Here is a 26,892-nt window from a genome sequence, read left to right on the forward strand (position 1 = left end):
TTTTTTTTCATATAATTATTCCCATGTCATGGAACTGAAGCTTTGATTGGGTAAAAGTAGCGCTTTATAAATTCTTCTTTTCATTTATTATAATCTGTTTACTTTTCCACTAAACATGAGTAGTTCCTGCAGCTTCCTACTTAAAAATCACTTGCAGTTTGGGTTATTGTTGGTATAATTTTCATCAGAATGGTTGACTTCAGGGGTGACTATTCTTTTACTTTCGTTTTCTGTTCCACGTACTTATTCTTCCCAAATGTGCATTAATGATTCTGTTGGAAAGACGTAATTACTTTTGTTTTGTTTTTAGGCTTTGTTTCTATGCTGTCAACCTGAAAAAATTTTTTAAAACAGTGAAGTATAGGCTGGGAGTGGTGGCTCACGCCTGTGATCCTAGCACTTTGGGAGGCAAAAGTGGGCAGATCATTTGAAGTCAGGAGTTCAAGACCAACCTGGACAACATGGTGAAACCCCATCTCTACAAAAAATAACAAAAATTAGCCAGACATGGTGGCACGCACTTGTAGTTCCAGCTGCTCGGGAGGCTGAGGTGGGAGGTGAGAGGTGGGAGGTGGGAGGATCACCTGAGCCCAGGGAGGTTGGGGCTGCAGCGAGCAGAGATCATGTCACTGCATCCCAGCCTGGGTGACACAGTGAGCCCTGTCTCAAAAAAAAAAAAAAAAATTAAGTGTAATAAACTCTAGTTTTGTATGCATTTCTTCTGTTACAGAATTTCCCTAAAGCTATCCTATTAAAAACTATGATTAGATTTCATATGTGCTATAAACATTCTTTATTTAAAATAAATTACTCTAATTAAGAAAGGAATAACATTTGCTTGAACATTTAGAACATCTGTAGAACATCTGGCATTAGAGACTACCAAATTCATATGTAGTCTAAAATACTTATTAAACACATTCTTAATTCAAGAATATATAATTATTCATATAATTAGAAATAATTATAATTTTACTAAACACTGCTAATTAGGCAGAGTATAAACAAGAAAAAATCAGAAGGAAAATAGAACCACTATTTGTAATATATTTATTTTAAAACATATTTAGCTTTCTTTGTTACTTCTAAAAGTAAAAATTGTAAGTCAATATATTATTAAAACTTCCAGTTAATCTTTAAGTCTACAGGTGCTACTAAGAAATTGCAATTTGTAACTTAACAGAGATACTAAATTCTGCAGAATTGTTACCAGATTCAAGCATTTCTCTTCTCTAGGTATAACTCATTTCTCATGTTTCTCTATTTATCTTTTTGCTGAAATAATTTACTCCTTCAGTAGTCATTTCACCCTTTCACCCTTCTGCGTTTTTTTGTCATAACAGAAGAATCAATGAATAATGATTAAAATTAAGTCAACATACCTAATATAAACAGTTAAAGCTTTCATGAAGCTTAATCTTTGTGCACTTACCAAGAAGAAAAGTAAGCCCAGTATTATTTGGGAACAAAGGACTTGGAAAATCCACAAATGGAATAATTAGTGAATGCCAATTTTATGGAGGCCGTTAAAACTACTCCAAAGCAATAATAGTGACAACACACACACACAAGTACACACACACACATGAGCAGTGCTTCTCAAATTTTGATGTGTGTACTGATCACCTGAGGATCTTGTTAAAATGGAGATTCTGAGTCAGTAGGTCCACCACGGGGCAAGAGAGTCTCCATTCCTAACAGAGCCCCTAGTAATGCCAGTGCAGGTAACCCAAGGACCCCATTTTGAGTAGCAAGGACGTGGAGTATTTACCTTACTTTGGATAACTTACAAAATGCTTTAATTTGGCTTCAAATCAAAATAAAAAGTAATTTATAATCCTTGAAATCTTTTAATGAACATTTTTTGAGTAACTAGTATGATATGGACCAGGAAGTCCCAAAGTATGTTCTCTAGACCAATAGCATCAACATTGTTTGGGAACTGGTTAAAAACGCATATCCTTGGGCCTCACCCAGACTTACTGAAGCAGAGACTCTGCAGGTAGGGCTCAAGATTCTGTTTTAACTATTTCTCCAGATGATTCTGATACACTTTAGGTTTTGAAAACTACTGCTCTAGACAGTATGCTGAGGGTCTGGGGTGCATATCACAGTAACTGTCAAGAATCTCAGTACAGTAGGAAGGGATCCAGTTGCTGAACCAGTTGATACCATTAAGTATGTGATGAGTACAAAAACAGAATGACAGACAAGGTGGCACCCAACACAGAGGATGTAAAGATTTCCTAGAAAATGTCATGTGAACTGAATTTCATAGGGATTAGCCCTCTGAAGACAGTGGCATGTACAACATAAAGCAAATGTTATGCAGGAGGAATCCTGCTGGCACCTTTGGAAAACTGCAGTAATTCACCCAAGATGGCTGGCTGTGGGGTGTTTGAAGACCTCTCTATCCTTGTCCTTCTCACCTGTCCATGAGTAAAACAAATACCATTAGAGCTAGAAAAAAAAAAAAAATTACAAAGCTGAGTCTATTAACTTGCCAAGCAAGAGAACTTACTCCATGAAGAATTTCACTGAGGAGGGAAAGTCAGGGGTTTTTAAATGTTAGAAGTGGGGAGCTCATGGGGCTTATGCTAATTAAGCATTGGAAACTGGCACTCTGGATATAGGGCAGAATGAATATATAGGTCTCTACGTCGTTGGTTAAATAAAATAAATATCTCATTGTTCACTAGTCAGGAAAGTCTCTTCAGTTAGGTCCAGTGAGGAAGGTGCCTGTCTAAGGTCACTGAGGCTTAAAGACCCTTATCAGCTTCAGCCTGTGGTGTTAAAATACAAGAATCAGTTGCTGTCTCCTAGGCAAGCTCTACTTTAAGTGGAAATTTTTCCTTTCCCCTCCCTCCTCTTCATCTTTCCTGATCCTGAGATGCTAGGATGACCACACAAAAGATATGCAAATAATCCAGTTGTCAGCTCTCTGCCACCATCTTGGTCTGGGATGCCATTCTCACAGGACTCCATTGTGTTCATCCAAGTAGTTTTGGTCTCATTTTGATGTGGTTTACTTGGACTGTGTAACAGCAATTAAGGTCATATGAATAAAACACTTAACACAGTTTGCACTTTCCCTAGGTGGAAGCAACCTTAGACCTACTAAACTGCCCTCTAGATGTAAGGCCTAAGAGTGGTTCTAAAGAGATATCGATCAGTAGCTAGGTAGCAGAGTGGTGCAGCAGAAGTGTGTTGGGCCCATAGATACCAATGAGTAGCTGTAGAGATGAAAGAAAAACAAAAAGAATGTGGAAGCCTAGGCAAGGGGGTTGGAAAAAGAGGAGAGGGGTCAACAATGTAAAATACTACAGATTAGTACAACAGGATGAGAAATGGAAAGTGTTAATAGACTTTGACCCCAAGTGTCAGTGATCTCAGTTTCAGAAGGCTGAGAATGAGAAAAGTGGAAGAATGACTAGAAGTGTGGAAACAGGTGCTAGAAGTGCTCACTACTCTCTCAACAAAACTCGGTCTCTTTGGCTAGGATTTACAATCAAGTGCTGCCAGTCCCAATCTAGTGTTCCCATTTTTCTTTTAGGGCCAGAAATATTCAACGTCTGAGGTAGAAGGAACCTTCAAAATCACTTATCAACCTCATTCTAGAAATGAGAAGTCCTGAGAAATGAAGTAATATTTATTTTCATTGAGTTTATACGTGATTTTAAATTCATAAATTCTATGGACGATACAAAAATGTACATTTAAATCTTGAATAATTTTTGAAAGTTTAAAAAACAGATTAAAAGAGTCAAAGTTTTTCTTAATTTTCACAGTTACGGTGTTTGAGTTATTAAATTATACTGATGATCATCATGAGAAGCTTTCTATTATAGTCTTGACCCTTCTTGTATTATTATTCAGGCTACAATGCATAGGCAACAACATGTCAACTGAAAAATCATGAGATCTATAAATTTAGAAAGGAGACTTTATTTCTTATAATGAGTTACAACCTGCAGGCTGGCCATTCTGCAGGCTGGGAAGCCCATGCTCCCACAGAGACAGTCAACAGGCACTTTGAAGGAGGTGGGGTTGGAACAGAAGCTTTATGCCAAATGAGTTGGCTAAACAGACATATTCAACAGATTTAAGAGGAGCTGTGAATCTTCACTAAGAGGGGTGCTGAATAAACATGCATGTGACATGCATCCTGTGCTCACTGTGGAGTGGAAACTTAACATTTAAATGCATTAAGTCCCTATACATCAAAAGGAGAAGCAGAGACGTGAATGTACTAGTACTTGGTCTCTGTAAACCTGCCAGAACCAGTCCATGGTGGGTGGTCTTTTATCAGGGGAAAGGTACTGAATCAGTCCCTTGTCCAATCAAACCTGCAGTTATGACTTGTGGAACAGGAGGATCTTGTTAGTCAACATCTGGCCATGGATGAGCTGCAATTACTTCAATATTGCTTATGTCGAGAGCAGTTCTTATTTAGCAGCTAGAGAAAAAGAAAAACATTGCAGCAATTAAAACATAGGTTATTCTTTAAGTGTAGGTGTGAATGACTTAACTCTTGCCTGGCATGGCCTTAGGTCTTGCCTATAATTTGTTAGTGCCACAGAGTCCATTCTGTTAGCCTTCTGATCTCTATTTTAACATTAATGCTCGTCAGTTGTTGAGTCTAAGCCCTCAAAGGGACGGGGAGCCGAGCTTGGTGGCATGTGCACCTGTAGTCCCAGCTATTCCCGAGGCTGAAGCGGGAGGATCATTTGAGCCAGGGGTTGGAGGTTGCAGAGCTACGATCCTGCCACTGCACTCCAGCCTGGGGCACACAGTAGACCATGTCTCAAAAAACGAGGAGTGTGTGGGGGCGTGAAAAGGGAGGAGGTTGGCGGTTATAGCGAGGCGTGTCCGTCCTTCCGTCCTGTCAGGGCCAGGAATTCAGCTTTTAAGGTTTATCGGGGGTCCCCTTGGCCAAAAGGGGGTCCGTTCAGTTGGTCGGGGGGCTTAGGATTTAATTTTTAGTTCTCAAGCAGTAATAAAGATAATGATAATCTTGACCATAAGGGGTGCTATGCCAAGCACCACTTAACAAACACTGTCATCTCATTCAATCCTCACAACAATCCTTTTACAGATGAGAAAAGTGGGACTTCCAGGGATAACTCGCTCTACATTCAATAATCTGACTCAAAAGCCTTTTTAACATTTTGTACAATACCTTTTATGTTTGTTTAACTATCTAGTTGGGCCACTAAAGTACAGACAAAAGCTGGGGAATGTAAGCAAAACTGGTCATTTCCCTGGGGTGAGAGAAACGCTTTCAACACTATCCGTCCATCGTATCACGCCTAAGGTATGCCATAGACATCCCTCACCCCTCCACCCACTCATGCCTGTTTGAAGCAAGACTATCAAGACCGAAACACACTGGGCGCCTAAGGCACCACTCCCCGCTGCCTACCAAGGTGCCTCCTGCAGGCTCCTTACCGCAACCCTGCAAACCCGCCCTGCCAGGAGCGGAGTGCAATTAGGCTTCAGGTGGTTTGGCTCTCCGGCTGTCCGTAGCCTCTGGCCCCGCCCCCTAGCAACGCGCGGCTTGTGTTAACAACCGGCCGGAGATCAGACGCCTGCGACAGCTGAGGGGCGGCCGCGGCGCTAAGCGGACTGTATGGCGGTGGCCTAGGCCCCTGGCGGAATTTTGGGACCTTTCGCGACTCTAGCGACTCTCAGGCTGCCTTCCCTTCTCAGTGGCGGGGCCTCTTTGGGCCCAGCGGCTGCAGGCGCGCTGTAGGACAGGAAGATCCCACAACTCTCCACCCTGCCGCCACAGGCCATGTGGACGAAGGAAGCCGCGGCGACTGCCGAGGCCCGGGAATCCGGCATCAGGAACAAGTCTAGCAGTTCCAGTCAAATCCCGGTGGTTGGGGTGGTGACGGAGGACAATGAGGCGCAGGTATGAGCAGGTGTCTGGGCTTTCAGAGGTGGAGGGGGTGGGGATGAGGTCTCGAGACGGGGTCCAGACCTGGGGGTGGCAAGGGCGGAATTGGGGACAGGAGTGAAAATGGGGGAAGCCGCGAGATGGAGATTCCAAGCGCAGAGCTAATCCCGATCCCCCACCCCCTGCGAACTGCACCGGTTGTGAGGGGCTGGTTGTTGTCAACCGTCCTGTCCGGGGACCAGCGCTGTGTGGTCCTCCTGGAGGGTCCCAGCAAACTAAGCGGGGCTTTGCCGCACTTCTTCGAAAAGTGGTCACAGAACTTCTGGGAGGAAAGGAATCATTCTTAGCAAAATCTGATTTGATGGCCTGATCAGTTTGCACTGAACTTTTTAATATGTAGATTCCTGTTATCCAGTGATGTTCTTGATATAGGTGTAAATTTTCCCATGCTTAAATTTGCTGCGACTAAAGCCTGCACCCAGAGGGGAGGAAAACGCTGTTAAAATTAGAAATTAAGCATTTTTAAAATTTGAAATTGGAAGCTGGTTGTTATAGGTCGGGTCGGAGAGAACTGGGAGAGAATAGAGTTGATTTGTTTTATTGTGCTTGTACTGTATTTGGTTTTGGGTTTGCTTTTGTTATGAATACAAAATTCACTCTTGCAAGTTGATCTGTTGAGAAATTCCACTTGAGGGCCTTGGATCTCCATTCGAGGCGGAGGTGTTTAGAAACCCCAAGTTGTTTGTATCCTACTAGGATTCCATTGCTCCCCCAGAGAGCCTTCATCGTGCCTTAAAAGCCGCGAATTCCTGGAGGAACCCTGTACTGCCTCACACTAATGGTGTGGGGCCACTGTGGGAATTCCTGTTGAGGCTCCTCAAATCTCAGGCTGCGTCAGGAACCCTGTCTCTTGCGTTCACATCCTGGAGCCTTGTAGAGTTCCTTGGGAGTGGTCAGTTGACTGGGGACCTCTTCTACCATGGGAATAGAGTTGAGCTCTCTGAGGTCTGACATTTACGCAGTAAGCTGCGGAGCAACAGCACTTTGCATGAGGAGAAATAGGTGTTAGGGGAATTTGCCTAATCCATTTTGTTGACCTATTCCCATCTGGGCGGAGAGAATTTTGAGGAACAATAGCTCTCCACTCCCTGGACTGCAAGAAAGATCAACAGTACAGCCATACTCCCAGGCACCGGGCAAAACTGGAAAGTATGTGAATTTGATAACTGATGGCTCTCAGTCTTCCTTTACTTGCTCCAAGAAAAATTGGGCAATGCTCTACAAGGCAAGCAAGAGTAGCTCTTTTTTTTTTTTTTTTTAGGAGAAACACTTTTTAAAAGCCATTGCCAAAATAGTCCAAAACATACCAAATAAAACAAGTATACTTGTGTATATGTGTATGCATTTTCTCCCCTTTTTAATTTTCTTTCTTTTCTTTCGTTACTATGGCTCTTTCCAGGGCCTAGGATTCTCTTCCAAGAAGAAATCAATCAATTTGCATTAATTCATGTTTCCGACTTGTTAATAACTAATTCTAGGAGTAGTAACATTTTCGAAGTACTGAGGAGAATTAGAAGAGGAACTTTTTAAAGCTGGGAGAAATGTTAGTGATCCTCAGCCTTCTTGTTTTTTGCCTGTGGTTGTTTTTACAAACGAGAACCCTAAGTTCACGAGAAGTTAACTGAGTTACTCAGTTTCTTTACTCATGGAGTGGGAGTCTAGAGACCCTAGAATGAAAAAATGATAACCTTTTAGACCTCTGCCTTAGGCCAGTTTAGGAAAGATCCTCAGAACTGTTTCCAGTTTTTTTCAACCACTGCACATTTGCAAACTTCTCTTCTGCCTGTCTGTGCTTCCGAGACAGTATATCCTAGTGGCTAAAGATGAGAGTATCACATCTACTTCAGTTCATTGTCAGATCATCACTTACCAGCTATGTGACCAAAGGCAAGTATCTTAACCTTTCTATCAAATGGAGATAATGATAGTACTCATGTCCATTGTAAAGATTAAATGAAATAATATATATAGGCCGGGCATGGTGGCTCACGCCTGTAATCTCAGCACTTTGGGAGGCCGGGGAGGGCGGATCACGAGGTCAGGAGATCAAGACCATCCTGGCCAACATGGTGAAACCCTGTCTCTACTAAAAATACAAAAATTAGATGGGCAGGGTAACGCACGCCTGTAGTCCCAGCTACTGGGGAGGCTGAGGCAGGAGAATCACTTGAACATGGGAGGCAGAGGTTGAAGTGAGCCAAGATTGCGCCACTGCACTCCAGCCTGGCAAGAGAGTGAGACTCCGTCTCAAAAAAAAAAAAAAACAAACAAACAAAAAAAAGAGATAATATATATAGCAAACTTATATAATAATATAGAGAACTTATACAGTGACCTATATATTGAAAACAAGCAGTTATCAACATCATCCTTTATCCAGGGAACTAGAGCTCCTAAAATTATTTGGGCCTTAAAGCTAAGGGATTCTCTAGAATTCTGATTGTACCCACTGGCTTCCAGGATGTGAGAGTGAGACTGGATGCCCCTGACATCTTATTTGCTTTAATGCAGATTTTGGTCTTCTCACTTTATCCCTTGAGAGATGTTTCTCAGTTGCAGCTGGATTTCCTAATATAGAAATGCTACTTTGGCTACCTAGGCTTTTAATAGCTGTTTTGTATCATTTTCTTTATTACAGACCTAAATTGAACCTTTCAGTTACCCTAACCTTAGTTTATGTAATTAAGGAAATAGGCTTGAATATTACTGCCTAAGGCAGCAGGTAAAATGTACGGGTTATTTTGCTGATTTTTCCGTGTGTATGATTTACTTCTGCATTAAGTGGTATTTTTTTCCTGCATCTTTCACAAAAATAACTTTCATAAAAGGCAATAGCTCTTATAAATTCTCTCTAAGCTACTACAAATGGTATTCCTAGAGTATTAGATTTTTCTAACTTTAGTAACTTTGAAATGTTTTTTGATGGAATTATGGAAAATGTAAATATAGGTTATGAGTAAAGTTATTAGTAAATAGGGAAACAATAGTTTAGGAATCTGGGATTTTGAATTGTTATTTTTGTTCCATGTTGTGAATTTCTGATAGACATATTCTATGTAAGTATTCTATCTTCAGATTTTCTCTCTATAAAAATTTTGATAATCCCTACTGTAGTGATTCCAGCATCTTCTTTTTTAAAGTGATTTATCATATCTTTCCAGTTTTGAAACAATAAAATAGTACCAGAATTTTGGTGGCCATTTTCTAATTGTGAGGAACTTAGGACACATTGCTTGCCCTTTCTGTGTCTGTTTCCTCATCTGTAAAAGATATTTTTAGAAATGCCTACCTCATTGAATTATTGTGAGAATTAAAGTATTTGTAAGGCATTTAGCACAGTGCCCAGCACATGCATTCCAAGTGCCCCACAAATGGCAACTTTCTGTTATTATTAATGACTCTTGTCATAACAGCTTTATTAAATTATTAAATAAATTCAGATGATATTTACAGGGTGATATGGTTTGGCTTTGTGTCCCCACCCAAATCTCATCTCAAATTGTAATCCCCAGGTGTTGAGGGAGGGACCTGGTGGGAGGTGACTGGATCATAGGTGTGATTTCCCCCATGCTGTTCTTGTGATAGTGAGTTCTCAGGAGATCTGATGGTTTTATAAGGGGCTCTTCCTCTTTACTCTCTCTCTCTCTCTGTCTTTCCTGCCACCTGTAAAGGTGCTTCCCCTTTGCCTTCCACCATGATTGTTTTTCCTGAGGCCTCCCTAGCCAGGTGGAACTGTGAGTCAATTAAACCTCTTTCCTTTATAAATTACCCAGCCTCGGGTGTGTCTTTATAGCAGTGTGAAAACAGACTAATACATTGGGTATCAAAACCTACCAAATAGGAAGATAGTTCTCGGATTGTTTTTCTAGTATTAATCCCAGTGTTTATGTGTGTCTGGCTTCCTACAGGAAGGTAGAGGTAATGTGGTTTAACAAGTGCTTCATCCCTTGGAGAGTGATGGGATTGGCAGTGAAATTCACCTTAATCATATGTTGAAATCACAAGATATCTAATTGGTTACCCTTTATTTTCTATTTAATGTTGTTCCCCTCATTCTAAAGAATCCCAACCCCCTTTAGAGCAGTGCTTCTCAAACTTTAATGTGCATATGGAGCACATGGGGATCTTATTAAAATGTGGATTCTGATTCTGTCGGTCTTAGATGAACCCCAGTACTCCGCTTTTCTAACAGGTTTCCAGGTGATGCTCATGCAGCTAGTTGGAGGACCTCATTTCCCACTTTGAGTAACAATTTATATAGTGATTAGTTGACTGGCATAGGTATCATGCCTGAACTTCCTTGCTCAAATTTGCTTTCCCTCTGAGAACCTGTGAGAACTTCCACAATCTTTTAGTCGATGTCATATCCTGTCACTGTCTGTAATACTTCCATGAACTGTGTGCTTAAAATTGTCTAGCCTTGTTTAAGAGTTTTTGCAAGAAATAACCTGTGTAGTTGGTTGCATGTGTCTATAGTGCCAGCTACTTGAGAGGCTAAAGGAGGAAGATCGCTTGAGCCTAGGAATTCGAAGCCAGCCTGGGCAAACATAGGGAGACTCCCATCTCTTGAGAGAGAGAGAGAGAAATTGAGAGAGACTCCTTGGTTGTCCATTGAGGAGTCAGGCAGAGAACTAAGGAACAAAGAACCAGAGTTTCTACATCAGACAGACCTGCTGGCCGATTTATTATTAATAGCTATGTGGCTTTAACAAGTTAGGTCCCAGGGCCTCAGTTTCATTAAGAGGGATAATAGTACTACCTTTACTTGGTAGATTTGAAGATTAATTGAGATGAAAAATGCCAGACATATAAAAGGACCACTATAAGTGTTAGTCTCTTTCCCTGTAACTGAGTATCAAATGAGCAGGTTTCTCCCCTCTGAAATGTCCCTGGGTAAAGTGGGAAATAAGTTCATCCTATTATTTGAATGAAGTAAGTCTAATTTTCTTCAAAGCAATTTATTAAACTTTTGATCTTAAAAGGTTTTGTGAATGCTTTTACAATTTCTCCATAAACATCTTAAGATGACAGTATTTTGATATTTACATATGTATGTTCTGTTTCTACTCTCTGCTTGTATGATCTCATTTACCCCAAATCTTCAATTATCATGTTAAGCCTATGATTCAGAAACCTCTGCCCCAAATTTTTCTCATCTCCAACCGCCAACACAAACCTCTTCCTCCAGCTTTCCCTGTCTCAGGAAATAGTGAAATCATTTATATACTTCCTCAAGCCAGGGATTATCTTCAGCTTTTCCCTTCTTTCTCCCACTGCATCCAGTCACTTATTAGGTCTTGCTGAATCTACCTCTTTAGATGTTTTTAATTCCATTTGATGTTGTTTATACCAGTTGCTGCTACCTATTCAAGGCCCAAAGTTACAGTCTACCTCCAACCCAGTCTTCTCCAGTTCAGTCTCACACAGCATACAAGATGATCTTTTCATAATTAAATTCTTCTGGTTAAATATTGTGGAAATAAATGAAGACTACCACGATAAACAGAGACTGTTTATTCGGCAGTTGCTATAGGGAGGGAGTCAGCCACTCTCACTTTTTGGCAAAGACTCCAATGCAGCCTGGAAAGCTTTAAAGTGGAACAACAACAACAAAAAAGATGTGGGGGAGACTTCAGGTCTACTCTAATTGTAGGTTGCTGACATGGGAAACCTGGAGGTGGGCTAGCTAGAAGCAGGGTATCCTCTGTGATTGAATTGGAAGGCATATTTGGCTTTCTCTGGTTGGTCTTAAGTTGGAAACAGAGGAACAAAAACCAGGAAAGCTGGCAGTCATTGACCAAATCCTGACTTTTCTGAGCCAATTGCTGCAGAGGTTGTCGGCCAGAGTTATTTTGTCACATATAGTCTGACCAGTTTTGTTTATATGTTCAGTCCCAAACCGTTCAATGGCTTTTTAAGATCCTTGTGTTACATACAAATCCTTCTGTAAAATCCCATGCCAGACCAATAGCTGCATGAGATGAGGACATTGTTATTCCCCACATCTCGCACAATTCCTGAAACAACAACAACAACAAAAAAAACTACTAATAAATAGTTATAGAAGGAGGAAAAGTCTAGGGAAGCTGGAGGGAGAGAGAGAAATCTTTAAAAATCTGCCAAGCAGGTAAAACCTAGAGTAACATCAAATGGGTAACGCAAGATAAATCTAAGAGGAATCTATGCTTTAATCTTTACTACTCCCTGTTCTTTTAAAAATTATACCTGGTCATTTGGAGAAAAAAATATGAAAATACACACAAATATTAGAAAGAAAATCCTGCATTGGGCTGGCCCAAGTGCAGTGCTGTTTACAGCTAATTGATTACAACCAGTTACAGATTTCTTCCTTCTCCATTCCCACTACTTCCCTTGATTAGTCTTAAAATATATATATATATATATATATTCCAGCATTGACATTTCATTCCAATATCCCAGTCTAACCCTCTAAGCAAATATTTCAGAAAACCAGAAAAGAAAAACCCACTGTGTGTGTGTGTGTGTGTGTGTGTGTGTATGTATAATTTGAGAGTGTAGGAGGAAAAGAAAAAAGACAGCTGAGGTGTAGTGGTGGATATCACTGCCAAATCCCCAAATCTTAAAAGGCAGAAGTCTATTTACCAAAATTTTTGGTAACAGTAAATTTAACTATTTAACAGTAATATTTAACAATTTTTAATGGTAACATAAGACCAGGTATAGATTAGTATTTAGTAAATCCTTTTTAAAATTATTTTTAAAAGTAAAAATGGCTGGGCATGTTGGCTCATGCCTGTAATTTCAAAACTTTGGGAGGCTGAGGCTGGCACATGGCTTGAGCCCAGGCATTCCAGAACAGCCTGGGCAACATGGCGACACTCTATCTCTACAAAAAAAAAAAACAAAAATTAGCAAAGTGTGGGCTGATGTGCCTCTGCAGTCCCAGCTCCTCCACCCAGGAGGCTGAGGTGGAAAGATTACCTGAGCCCAGGGAGGTTGGGATATGCAGTGAGCCGTGATTGCACCACTGCACTCCAGCCTGGGCAACAGAGTAAGACTCCATGTCAAAAATAAATAAAAATCAATATAATTTTGAGTAAATGAGCTCATTCAGATACTCCACAGACTTAAAGTTAGTATGTTTCATTACAAATTGTTTTTGATGCCATGACATCTCAGTTAGGATTAATTTTTTTAACTGCTTTTGAGAGAAATGTTTTAAGATCAGAATATATGAATTTGTAATTTTTAAGGGCAAGGAAATACTAAAACTAAGACAATGTAATAATGATTATGTAGAAGTATGGAAAAGTATGTACTGCAGATTTAAAACTCAGAAGCTGCCATGGTATTAATTAAGTGAAATTATGTGAAATACTTATGCATGTAAGGAAAAACAAAATATATAAAAATAAAAATAGATGTCATTTACTACATGATAGGAATAAGTAGGATTTTTTCCCTTTTGTATATCTTTTATATCATCATTACATCATCTTTTCCAACATTTATTTTAAAGTAGAAGTAAGCGTGAAAGCAGGACAGAGGATACAAAGAAAACTGGGAGAGCTTAACTCCTGTAATGGGGGTAAGCACTGTGACATAACACTGAATTAAGAATAAAATGTCAGGTAGCAAGGCATTAACCCCCAAGATAAATATAGTCAAAACCACACTTAGAATTTGTAGATCTCTGTATCATCATACTTTACCTTTGATCGGATCATTTCTTTTTTGTTGTTGTTGGGGTTTTTTGTTTTGTTTTGTTTTGCTATTTGTATTTGTTTGTTTGTTTTTTGAGATGGGCTCACTCTGTCACCCAGGCTGGAGTGCAGTGACGCAATCTTGGCTCACTTCAACTTCCACCTCCCAGGTTTAAGCAATTCTTCTGCCTCAGCCTCCCGAGTATCTGGATTACAGGTGCCCGCCATCACACCCGGCTAATTTTTTTTGTATTTTTAGTAGAGACAGGGTTTCACCATGTTTGTTAGGCTGGTCTCGAACTCCTGACCTCAGGTGATCCACCCGCCTCTGCCTCCCAAGGTGCTGGGATTGCAGGCGTGAGCCACCGCGGCCAGCCTTGTTTTGCTATTGAGTTGTTTGTGTTCCTTGTATATTCTTGTTATTAATCCCTTGTCAGATGGATAGATTGCAAATATTTTCTCCCATATTTTAGGTTGTCTCTTCACTCTATTAACTGTTTTCTTTCCTGTGGGTACACTTTTTAGCTTGGTGTAATCCTGTTTGTCTATTTTTGCTTTTGTGGCCTGCACTTTTGAGGTCCTACCCAGAAAAACCTGTGCCTAGACCAGTGTCCTAAAGTGTTTCCCCAATGTTTTATTCTAGTGACTTCATAGTTTAGGGTCTTATATTTAAGTCTTTAATCCATTTTGGTTTGATTTTTTTGTTTGGTGAGACATAGGAGTCTACTTTCATGCTTCCGCATATGTCTATCCAGTTTTCCCAACACCATTTATTGAAGAAACTGTTCTTTCCCCACTGTATGTTCTTGGTACCTTTGTCGAAAATGATTTGGCTATCAATGCAGGGACTTATTTCTGGGTTCTCTGTTCTGTTCCATTATCCTATGTATCTGGTTTTATGCCAGTACCATGCTGTGTTGGTTACTATAATTTTGCAGTATATTTTGAAGTCAGGTAGTGTGGTGCCTCCAGCTCTTTTCTTTTTGTTCAGGATTGCTTTGGGTGCTCGGGGTCTACTACTTAAATTTTGGATGATAGTACCCATTTCCTTCCCCGTTTACCAATGAATAACTTTATTATAATATAGCCTCTTCTTGGTTGCATTTTCCAAGTATTTATTAAGCAACTAACAATATTATATGTCAGGCCCAGTGTTGGATTCTGGGAGTGCCTGAAAGCAAAAATTTTTGCGTTTTTTTTTTTTTTAATTTATTTATTATTATTATACTTTAAGTTGTAGGGTACATGTGCATAACGTGCAGGTTTGTTACATATGTATACTTGTGCCATGTTGGTGTGCTGCACCCATCAACTCGTCATTTACATCAGGTATAACTCCCAATGCAATCCCTCCCCCCGCCCCCCTCCCCATGATAGGCCCCGGTGTGTGATGTTCCCCTTTCTGAGTCCAAGTGATCTCATTGTTCAGTTCCCACCTATGAGTGAGAACATGCGGTGTTTGGTTTTCTGTTCTTGTGATAGTTTGCTAAGAATTTTTGCTCTTAAGAGAACTTTGGGGCAGAGAGTGTTGGGGAACGAACATGTAGACCCTTTCAGAACAATGCAATGGTAATTTTAATGGATATAAACTTAGGGTGCTATGAGAGCACAGCATTTTTCTAGCATTTTTTCATCCTTTGGGAAGGTAATATCTGAGCTTCGTCTTGAAGGACCTGTGGGAATTAACCAAGGAGAGGAATAGGAATGTAACAACATGAGTGAAAACAGAGGAGATGTGAGAGGCATTAATGGGGAGTCATTGAATAGTTTAGATGGGTCATGTTCAGATTTGAGTTTTATTGTTCTGATGGTAGAATAGAAGATGGTGTTGAAGGGTGCAAGAGTGGAGTCAGAGAGAACAGCAGGAACCACCTGAAATTAAGTAAGAGCTAAGAACTGAATAAATCAGTAAGATGGAATAGGCTCAAGAAATATTTAAGATGTAAAATCTGTAGAACTTGGAAGTTCCTGTTTTTTTTAAATGTGGATGACTGGAAGAATGCTGGTACTAACTGAGATAAGGGGATACCTAGTTGAGAAAAGCAATCTCCTACCTGTAGTTTAGAAGCTGCTCTTACCATGTATCTGCATAGGCAAACTTAGTGTAATGTGTATACAAGTACAAGATAATTTTATTTCTCAACGTGTGGAAGTACTATTATTCTAAATATTTTCTTGGACCCTTCAGGGCTGATGAAATTTTAAAACGTCAAGATTATATGAAATACTAGAATTCAGGAGGGGTCTTTTCCCTCAAAAATCTATTTATTCCTGTAAGTTTTCATCTACTTTTCATTCTCCCCTTACTATCTTAGTGTCATAAAACGTTTTTTAAGTTACCAAGGGAAAGTATCATATAAATTAGTGTGTTAGATATGACTTATTGATATAGAAGATGATATAGAATAGTAAGAGTTGTGTGTTTTTTAGGGTGTTTTCAAGCCTATGGACCTTAATCGTGTCATCAAACTCCTTGAAGAGACTGATAAAGTGAGTAAGCTTTGAGAGAAAATTACTCCGCTGCATTACTTACAAACTGTTTCCCTGAAAGGTAACATATATCCCTTCAAATGTAAGTCTCATTTATGTCCTTTTGTTGAAAACATTTTAAATAGTACATATCTTATATTCAAGGACTGTTTAAATTTAGTATGAATATATTTAATGAAGTGGGGAGACTGGAGGAAGACAGTAGATTTGCTTTTATGAGATGGACAAACCCATGGTGGCTGTACCAGAAGGAATCCTAAGAGTAGAGAAAGGATCATCTAGCGTCTGTTAAGTGCTTGTTACCTAGTAGGATTGGAGGAGGGGAATGGTAGAAAACAAGGTACTGTGGTGTACTAATTATGAAATCAGGATAGATACACACAAGCATGTACACATAGATAATTTATTTTGAGAACAATCATATATAGGATATAATGGAAATTAAGTTATTTTAGACACAAGACTCAAAATTGGGAAAGTAGGCGTTGAGAGAAAAGATAACAAATGTATATGCACACATGCTCGTATGCCACCTGATGTTATCAAGAATCGACTGAATGCCTAAAAGCCAGCACACACTAGGAACTTACGTGGTGATTTCCAAAAAGGAATACATATTGTGAGTAAACAGAAAATGATTTGACCCCAAATGTCCATCAATGATAGACTGGATAAAGAAAATGTGGCACATATACACCATGGAATACTATGGAGCCATAAAAAAGGATGAGTTCCTGTCCTTTCCAGGGACATGGATGAAGCTGGAAACCATCATTCTCAGCAAACTAACACAGGAACAGGAAACCAAACACCCGTGTGTTCTCACTCATAAGTGGGAGGTGAACAATGAGAACACATGGACACAGGGAGGGGAACATCACACACCAGGGCCTGTCAGGGGATGGGGGCCTAGGGGAGGGATAGCGTTAGGAAAAATACCTAATGTAGATGATGGGTTGATGGGTGCAGCAAACCACATGGCACGTGTATACCTACGTAACAAACCTTCACATTCTTCATGTGTATCCCAGAACTTAAATTACAATAAAAAAAATTTTTTAAAGAAGAAAATGGGTTGACCATAGTATAGCCTATCAAAAGAAAACAATGTCCCATGAATAGGAGTCACAAAAATTTGGTCACTGTTTTCACATTTTTTATTCTCTGTTTTTTTACATAGAAAGGAGAAAAAAATGACTATTGGAATAATTTATCTTTTGCTGGCTATCATTGTTGTGAAAAGTATTTTTATTGTAACTATATCTACATTTCCTTAAAAAACAACAACTACATAGAGTGCCTATTAGCTGTTTAATAAGGCTACAGAGAAAAAGTATAGACAATATCACAGCTTTTCAGGAACATTTAAGATTAAAAGGACAGACAGAATTCAGTCATGGAAACCACTGTGTAGAAGTTTTGCTTGCTTATTTTCATTTTTAATTGACTTAAGATGTTTGGCTTGCACAGAACACTGAGCATATTTTAGAGGTTAAAAATACAATTTCTACAGACAGCTTTCCAAACTTGACTTCTAATACCACCACTTTTTAGCTGTGTATTTTGGACACATTACTTTAAAATGTTTCAGCTTGTGTTTCCTATTCTGGAAAACAGAGATCATAGTAGTATCTTCCTAATAGGGTCATTTTGGAAATTAATGAAGTGATATGTATATATGGTGCCCATGTGGTACATGCCATAGAAAAAATATTCAATGTACTTCAGCTGTTGTTAATATTATCTCTGGAAACAATTACTGCTTTTATATTAACCTAATTTTGATTCCCAATTTCCTAATCAAATTTAAATGATAGTTTATTTTTGATACATAATGTCTGTAAATGTTTATGATGTTATGATAATAAAATGTGATATTTTGTTACATGCATAAAATGTATAATGATCAAGTCAGAGTATTTAGGATATCTACCACCTCTAGCATTTATCATTTCTATGTTGGGAGCATTTCAAATCCCCTCTTCTAGCTAGTTTGAAATATACAATACATTATTGTTAACTTTAGTCACCCTACTTTGCTAACAAATATTTGCTACCACAGTCTTCCTACCTTTTGTAACTATCATTCTAGTCTGTATCTCCATGAGAACAACTTTTTAGCTTCCGCACATGAGTGAAAATGTGTGATATTTGTCTTTCTAAACCTGGCTTATTTCACTTAATATCTTGTAGTTCCATCCATGCTGCTACAAATGACAGGATTTCATTCTTTTTTATGGCTTAATAGTATTCCATTGTATACATGGACCATATTTTCTTTATGCATTCATCCATTGATGGACACTTAAGTTGATTCCATATCTTTGCTATTGTGAGTAGTGCTGCAATAAACATGGGACTGTAGGTATCTCATTGATATACTGATTTCCTTTCCTTTGGATAAATACCCAGTAGCGAGATTGCTAGATCATACAATAGTTCTGATAGTTTATTTTTACCTTCACTGTTTCAGAAAACATTTTTTAACACTTACATTATAATATAGCAACTTAAGAATTACTTGATAATTTTAAAGTGTCTACTTTTTATGTTGAAGAATTTTTTTAAATCTCAACAGATTTAATAGCACAAAAGAACTAAAATAGGTCATTTGTTTTAGGATGGCTTAGAAGAAAAACAACTTAAATTTGTCAAGAAACTGGTACAGTGTTTTCAGAATGGACTTGTATCCTTTATGTTTGTATGTATGTTCATTTCATTTATTCTGAAACAAGAGAATTTCTATTAGAAAATGTATTAGTTGGCCGGGTGCGGTGGCTCAAGCCTGTAATCCCAGCACTTTGGGAGGCCGAGACGGGCGGATCACGAGGTCAGGAGATCGAGACTATCCTGGCTTACACGGTGAAACCCCATCTCTACTAAAAATACAAAAAACTAGCCGGGCGAGGTGGCGGGCACCTGTAGTCCCAGCTACTCGGGACTACTCTCCTGCTGAAGCAGGAGAATGGCGTAAACCCGGGAGGCGGAGCTTGCAGTGAGCTGAGATCCTGCCACTGTACTCCAGCCTGGGCGGCAGAGCGAGACTCCGTCTCAAAACAAAAAAAAAAAAAAAGAAAATTTATTAGTTTTCTATTGCTGTTGTAACAAATTACCACAAATTTGATGGCTTAAAACAACATAAAGTTTTTATCTTACAGTTTTGGAGGTTAGAAGTCCAAAATCAGCCTCACTGGACTAAAGTCAAGATGTTGGCAGGGCTGATTTCTCCTTAAGACTCTAGAGAAGAATCATTTCCTTGCCTGCCCCAGCTTCTGGAGGCTGCCTACATTCCTTGCCTCATGCCCTCTTCCCCCCACTGGCATCACTGTCACCTCTGTTCCTGTCATCACATCATCTTCTCTCTCTGACCCTCCCTTCCTCCCTCTTTCCTTTATGAAGATTCCTGTGATTACGGTGGGCCCACCTGGATAATCTAGTATAATTTTCTTATCTCAAAATTCTTAATCATATGTGCCTTTGCTATGTAACATAGTTACAGGTTCCGGGAATTAGGACATGGACATCTTGGGGAAGGCCATTAATCTGTCTACCACAGAAAAACTGGAGAGGCCATTATTCTGTCTACCACAGAGAATATCTAAGGTTTTATGTTCTTTACAAAACTGTATTTTGTATCAGAGAATGTAAATAAAATTGAAGAAACAATGTAACACAAGTAACTGTGGATAATATCAGTTTTTGTAGATTCAGAAAGACAATGGATATAGTTAGAGGGCCAAGTCAAAGTCATTGTTTCTATTAATTTACATGGGCAGTTGTACCTTTGATAAACTTCTTAACTTCTTCATCCTTGTAAAGTAATAGAAGCTCATGAGGTTGTTAGGAAGATTAGATGAGATCATGTACATGCAAGTGCTTGATAATCTGTAAAATATTATATAAATATACTATCCCTCCTAAGTATACCACCCTGATCAGAATACATGAAAACCAGTGTGTCTTAAAACTGTCTGTACATAAAAGCCGAGTGTGATGGCTTACACTTATAATCCCAGCAGTTTGGGAGGCCAAGACAGGAGGATTGCTTGAGGCTAGGAGTTCAAGACCAGACTGGTCAACATACCAAGACCCTGCCTCTACAAAAAAACAAATAACCAGGTGTGGTGGTGTGTGCTAGCTACTGGGGAGGCTGAGGCAGGAGGATTGCTGAAACCCAGGAATTCAAGGTTACAGTGATTTAAGACTGTGACACTATACTCCAGTGTGGGCAACTGAGTGAGACCCTGTCTCAAAAACAAACAAACAAACAAATACTACCTGTGGATAAGAATCAGTTTGTTGTTAGGTTGTGTTTTGTTTTGGGGGGTTTGTTTGTTTCTTTGTTTTTGAGACAGAGTCTCCATCCAGCCTTAGCTGCCCAGACTGGAGTACAGTGGTGCAGTCATAGCTTGCTGCAACTTCAAACTCCTGTGCTTCAGCGACCCTCCTACCTCAGCCTCCCAAGTAACTGGGACTACAGGAATGCACCCACCACGCCTGGTTAATTTTTATTTTTTTGTGAAGTCTCATTATGTTGTACAGGTTGGTCTCGAATTCCTGAGCTCAAACAATCCTCTCGCCTCGGCCACCCAAAGTGCTGGGATTACTGGTATGAGCCACTGCAGCTGGCCATTTTTTTTTAACGTTTACATATATATGCTGTTGTAAAATACAATAGAAGTATCCCACAAGTATTAGATTGTTATAAAAGTTTTTATATGCCCACTCTCGCTTTCTGTATTCATTTTGTCACAGACTGGTAAATACACTTTCAGAACTGATAGTGGTCCATAGACCACACTTTGAATAGTATTCATCTAAATCAAGCTTGACCAACCCTCAGCCTATGGGCTGCATGCTGCCCAGGATGGCTTTAAATGCGGCCCAACACGAATTTGTAAACTTCATTAAAACATGATAAGATTTTTTTTGACAATTTTTTTTTAGCTCATCAGCTATCCTTAGTGTTTGAGTATTTAATGTGTGACCCAAGAGAATTCTTCTTCTTCCAGTGTGGGCCAGGGAAGCCAAAAGACTGGACACCCCCGAAAATGATCTTGAACAGTTGTCTGACTTGGTCTAAAGAAGTTATTAAGCCCATGCATTGTGGCTCATGCCTGTAATCTCAGCACCTTAGGAGTCTGGGGCAGGAGGATCATTTGAGGCCAGGAGTTTAAAACCAGCCTGGGCAACATAGCAAGACCCCACCTCTACAGAAAAAAATAGCCATGTATGGCGATGCACACTTGTAGTTGTATCTTCTCCAGAGGCTGAGGCTGAGGTGGAAGGGTCATTTGAGCCCAGAAATTTGAGGCTGCAGTGAGCTATGTTTGCTCCACTGCACTCCAACCTCGGTATGGGTGACTGAGAGAGACCCCATCTCTAAAAAAAAGAAAAAAAAGTTATCAAGCTCTAATATTAGCTCGTTCTAGTTCAAAACCTCTTAAGACTTCCATTCAGAAAAATGTTTCTTATAATTTTATCTAAATCTTTTATTATATTTTATTCTTGGTTTTATTTGGACCTGTTCAATCTTAGGGCTTGTGTATATCAAGCCCTATTTACTGGTAGCTGAAAATGTCTACTAGCAGGTGATTTCTTTTCCTATTTTAACCTGATACCTCAACACCTCCATTTTTTTTTTTTCTTCATGTAAACCATTGGTGGCAATTGGCTCTATTTCTGATTCCCTTTCATAGGCTGGCTATATAAATTGTAAAACTTAGCAAAGTTGGAGAAGTATCTTGGTCACTTCTGTAGGAAGTTAACAGAGCTTTCTATTTCCAGTGTACCCTGCTCTCCCATCTTTTCCTAAAAGGTCCTAGAAAAAGGCTAGAAGTAATAAGATTCAACCAAGAAGTGTAAGTCACATCTACCATAATTTCTTAGCTATAAAACAAAATCAATGAAATGTGTTTATGTGCCAATGGGATTTTTTTTTTTTTTTTTGAGACGGAGTCTCACTGTGTCACTCAGGCTTCAGTGCAATGGTGCGATCTCAGCTCACTGCAACCTCAGCCTCCTGGGTTCAAGCGATTCTCCTGCCTCAGCCTCCTAAATAGCTGGGATTACAGGTATGCACCACCACGCCCAGCGAATTTTTATATTTTTAGTAGAGACGGGGTTTCACCATGTTGGTCAGACTGGTCTCTAACTCCTGACCTCGTGATCCGCCTGCCTCGGCCTCCCAAAGTGCTGGGATTACAGGCATGAGCCACCATGCCCAGCCAGCAGGATTTTTTAATAGATAAAATAAAAGATGCTTTTGTTTAAAGATCTAGAAAGCCTATATTTTGCTTTCATATTAGTTTCAGATAAAATCCTAACCAATTTAAGCCTTAAACACAGGAAAATGCATCTCAGTTTAATATTAATAAAATAGTAGAGTAAAGTAAGGTTTGGATTGCTTATTCTGAGACAGCATATGTTTGTGTGGGTGGGGGTTGTGGGTGAAGATGAAGGGTATAATTGACCCTAATCAATATGTTAATGTTTCCAATGTGCTATTACTCATTGCCAGTGGAAAGTTATTGATCAACTGAATCTGTGTTATAGCAGTTGGTAATCCAATTCTAAAGTTGTGAGAGGAAAAAAATTTTGAGTAGGTGTTTTTCTGAGGCAAAAATGAAATGTTTTTTTAAAAAAAAATGGTTCTAAATTTCCTTTTTTAGACTTCAAAATAAGAAAAATTAAAACAGTATCTACCACATTTGGCAAAGTAGTTGGAATTCTATATACTTTCTTCACAGAAATACTATAAAGAATATGTTAATAAAGAATCTTAATTTTATTAATTTTATTTCTTAACTAAAAATATTAAAGCCATTAAGGGATTTAGCACAGATATTTAAAATTCTGAATCTGTGTGCAGGAAAGATAAAAAACCAGCCTCGTTTTGTAGAATCTGCATATGATATCATAAAACTGTGTGGGTAAGTTATCTTTCTTTAACTTTATTTTGCATTAACATGGAGTGTGTTGTTATGTTTCTTGTATCACAAACATACTATGCATTATAGTGTAGCAGATTGCTACAGAACTCAAGAAAACTTCAGTTCATCACTTGATTCCAGCAGTTGGTATTTCAGGTAATCGGTTTGCTGTGGTCTGAGACTGCTAACCACAAGAGATTAAATTCTAAGTATATTGAAATGCTGTCTTGTAATTAGTTACTCTGAAGTAAATGATGAATATTAGATGTAACCAAGGAATTATAGTATTTTCAGAGAATCTTTGAGTGAACTTATGGATATGCTTGTAGTTTCAGTCTAGTTTTTTTCTCTGTCTTTAGAAAATTTGGGTCTCAAAGATATATTAGGTTATATGTCATGTTTTATCTGATTTTTGAAATTTGAGTGAAGAATAAAATATCATCAATTACATTTGATATATATTTTAAAAATGTAAGTTAGAGGTAAGAATTGTAAAATTAACGTGCCTTATTCTTTCTACTGTTGGTTCTTTAACAAGCTCTAGGAACTGAATATATGGTGCTCCCTTGGTGCCACATGGTGGCTAATCTAGGTATATATTAAAATATCCATTTTTAGTTGCTTAATGTAATGTAGTAGGGAGGAATAAACCTTTCTGACAATTTTAGCTTCTGAACCTTTCTACCAATTTAACTTTTTAGATAGCAATTATTTACTTTAATATACAAATAATATATAAATAATTGAAAGGTTTAGTGGAATTATGCATACATGGTAGGTTCTAACTCTCACTTTTAGATTTAGCAGCAATATTTAAAATGTTTGTAACCACTTAAATTTATTTTTTTGATATCTGAATAAAATAACCAAAATAATATATTGAATGCCTATACCATGCCTTGCTTTTTAATAGATAGGGACAATGGAAAATAAATGGTTGCTCTGGTGTTTTCAAGGAACAGGTTGGAAATTATTATTATATTGACATATGATTATATAATGTAAAACTTTTAAATCTCAAGGCTTTGCAAGTCCTAGAATACCAAGTTTATAAGCATTACTTTCAATGTCTATGCTCCTACAGAGCTCTGCACAAAGTTCATTCTCTATGAAAACTTGTGACTGAATGTTTAATTGTATAGCTGCAGTCTTCATTTTCCCTCATATTTCATAATTATTCACATTGTTAATTTTTTCTACTTTTCTAATTTCAGCTTATGTCTAGATAACTTCTCTACGCCTCACCCTCACTTGTTTCTCTTTTCAAGACATTTTTGGAAGATAAAAACAATAAAAATAAAATAATATTTCCATTTTGGCCTCCAAGTAGTATGGTTTTCTCACTGCATCAGAAGTATAATGCTAATTTTTTCATAAACTTTTTGTTTGAAAACTCTTCTGATGCTTTATCTTATAGGTTGTCTCCTTTGCTAGAAAAGGAAAAAGTTTGGGAACAAAAAGTACTAGTTGTAGAGTCCTTTACTTTAGAGATCCAACAAGCAGCTGGATAACAAATATAATACGTTATTTGTTTCAAATGACAAATTTAGACAAACACTAGAAATGAACTTCTGTGGCATTTATAAAATTATACTTTTTGTAGCTTGCTCTTCAGCTATCTTTAAACTCAAATTGGCCTGTATATTGCTATTAATACATCCTCATGTGATAGTTCTCAATGCCATTTTCAACCACTTCTTTAATTTTTCTTGAAAAATATGAATGAAAAGTCCTCTCTATATAGGATATATTGTACTTTAAATAGTACAGGAAGTTCAAATTTTGAACTCATGAAATGTCAAGATAGTTTATATATTTAAAAAATAACTTTTATATTATCTTTGAAATTTAGACTGACCCAGGTTTATGTGCCAGATCTTTTAAGATTTATAAAGAAGTTACTTTCAAATAACTTTGGTTATAGTAGTTGTGAAATGCAATTCTAATATAATTAATATTTCTTAACTTGAATGCCTTAATGTCTGCAAAAGCATTCTGTTACTTTGTGGATAGTTACTAACCCAGCTAATAAGGAAAAATGCACTAATCTCTAAGAATGAATAAACTATTGATTTTGCCTAGAGTTTTGAAAATTTCAGGAAAAGCTCTTAACCAGTTTTTAAGTCATTGGTGAGCTTAGATCTATGGTTTGTATCAGATTATCCAATGTCGTACTAACTTTGATAGAATTAAAGCTATAGTTTATTATTATTTTGGCCTCAAAGATAAAGAGTGTTCCTAAGTTTTTTATTCATGAAGTGATGCAAAATGACTTTCTTAACCTATGCCTTTTACATCCATTTCTTAATTTTTATAATTACCATAATATTTTCTTTTTGGTCAGTTCATTAGAAACATTTCTTTTCTTTTCTTTTCTTTTCTTTTCTTTTTTGATGGAGGCTCGCTCACTCTGTCACTTCTTTTGTTTTATTTTTTGATGGAGGCTCGCTCGCTCAGGCTGGAATACAGTGGTGCAATCTCAGCTTACTGCAACCTCCGCCTCCCAGGTTCTAGCGATTCTCCTGCTTCAGCCTCTCGAGTAGCTGGGACTACTGGCGCATGCCACCACGCCCAGTGAATTTTTGTATTTTTAGAAGAGACAGAATTCACCATGTTGGCCAGGATGATCTCAATCTCTTGACCTCGTGATCCACCCACCTCGGCATCCCAAAGTGCTGGGATTACAGGTGTGAGCCACTGCACCTGGCCCCAGAAACATTTTTAATAGTTACAATAGTATTAAACTATAATACTATGTATTACAACTAGTAGTTAATACTTGTCAATTCCCCAGGGCTAAAGAATAGAATATTATTATTAATTTATTCTTTAGAAACGAACTCTCCCCCATTTACAAATGATGCTTCAATCAAAGACTTTATTAAAAATTACTCTTACGATTCTTCACTCTTATTGAAGCTTGCCATTTTTGAAAAAGAAAGTATCGGATGAAATAACTTATGCTGAAGATACTGCTAATTCAATTGCGCTTCTGGGTAAGTTAAGGTTTCCTTAAGGTATATGGATGTAACATATGACAGGTCCTACTAACAAGGAAGTATCTATTTTCCCCAAGTTTCACTAAGAGGACTCTTTCTCCATGTCTAGGATCTTCTGTTGTTTCCTGGTAGTGAATTAATCACAGTGTGCTTGCTGATAATTCTGGTATGGTATTCTGCTCAGGTTGTTTCATGATACCAATAAAAGTCCGTCTTCTAAGTACAAGGACAGGCTGGTTATGTAGTTTGATGAATTGTTATTTAGTTTGATGAAGTGTTTGTTCACTATTTTTATAAATCAGAAAGTATACATCCCCCTTTTTAAGTAATCATGAAAACATTTCAACTTTGAACTCTAATATTTAATTGCTACAATCATAGAATTATTCATTAAATGATCTAAAATTTTAAATCAAATCATAAAATGATAGCATATTAAGAACTTCAGCATAATGCACATAAAGATGCAGATGCCTGTATTTTATACACAAAAATATGAAAAGTATCATAAAAGGGTAGGTATTTACATACGGGTTATCACTTGATTTTCTAAAGAAAGAAAACAATTTCCAGGGAAATTAGATCAGGGAAACACTGGCTCTTTGAGTCAGCTCCTGGGACATGACAACATGTTCTCAAAACAAATCGTACATTAAATCAATACTTACTAGTTTAGGTCTTTATTTGTACAGGAGGAACAAAAGATACACAATTGATCCAATGCATCTTTAAAAATATTTGCTGAGTAGTGATGTTCCCAGCATTACACTCCATATAGAAAGATGTTAGAGATTCAACTGGAATGAAGAAAAAAAAGGATTTTTATT

The 26,892-nt window shown here is 38.1% G+C and overlaps 1 protein-coding gene across 7 annotated transcripts in view; it reads left to right on the top strand.

Annotated features, from left to right (window-relative positions):
* The first annotated feature begins 5,544 nt into the window (after positions 1–5,544).
* Positions 5,545–26,892, top strand: part of CFAP69 (cilia and flagella associated protein 69) — a 76,955-nt gene continuing 55,607 nt past the window's right edge. For 3 of the 7 annotated variants that reach the window (XM_050785314.1, XM_050785315.1, XM_050785318.1), the window contains exons 1-5: positions 5,545–5,914; positions 16,075–16,134; positions 18,755–18,820; positions 22,957–23,066; positions 25,986–26,062. In XM_050785314.1, the coding sequence (XP_050641271.1) occupies positions 5,795–5,914; positions 16,075–16,134; positions 18,755–18,820; positions 22,957–23,066; positions 25,986–26,062 (433 nt within the window). In that variant the 5' untranslated portion in view covers positions 5,545–5,794. The other 4 variants (XM_050785316.1, XM_050785319.1, XM_050785321.1 and 1 more) reach the window with 3 other exon arrangements.

The sequence above is a fragment of the Macaca thibetana genome, chromosome 3, assembly GCF_024542745.1.
Source record: "Macaca thibetana thibetana isolate TM-01 chromosome 3, ASM2454274v1, whole genome shotgun sequence".
In the NCBI taxonomy this organism is placed as follows: domain Eukaryota; kingdom Metazoa; phylum Chordata; class Mammalia; order Primates; family Cercopithecidae; genus Macaca; species Macaca thibetana.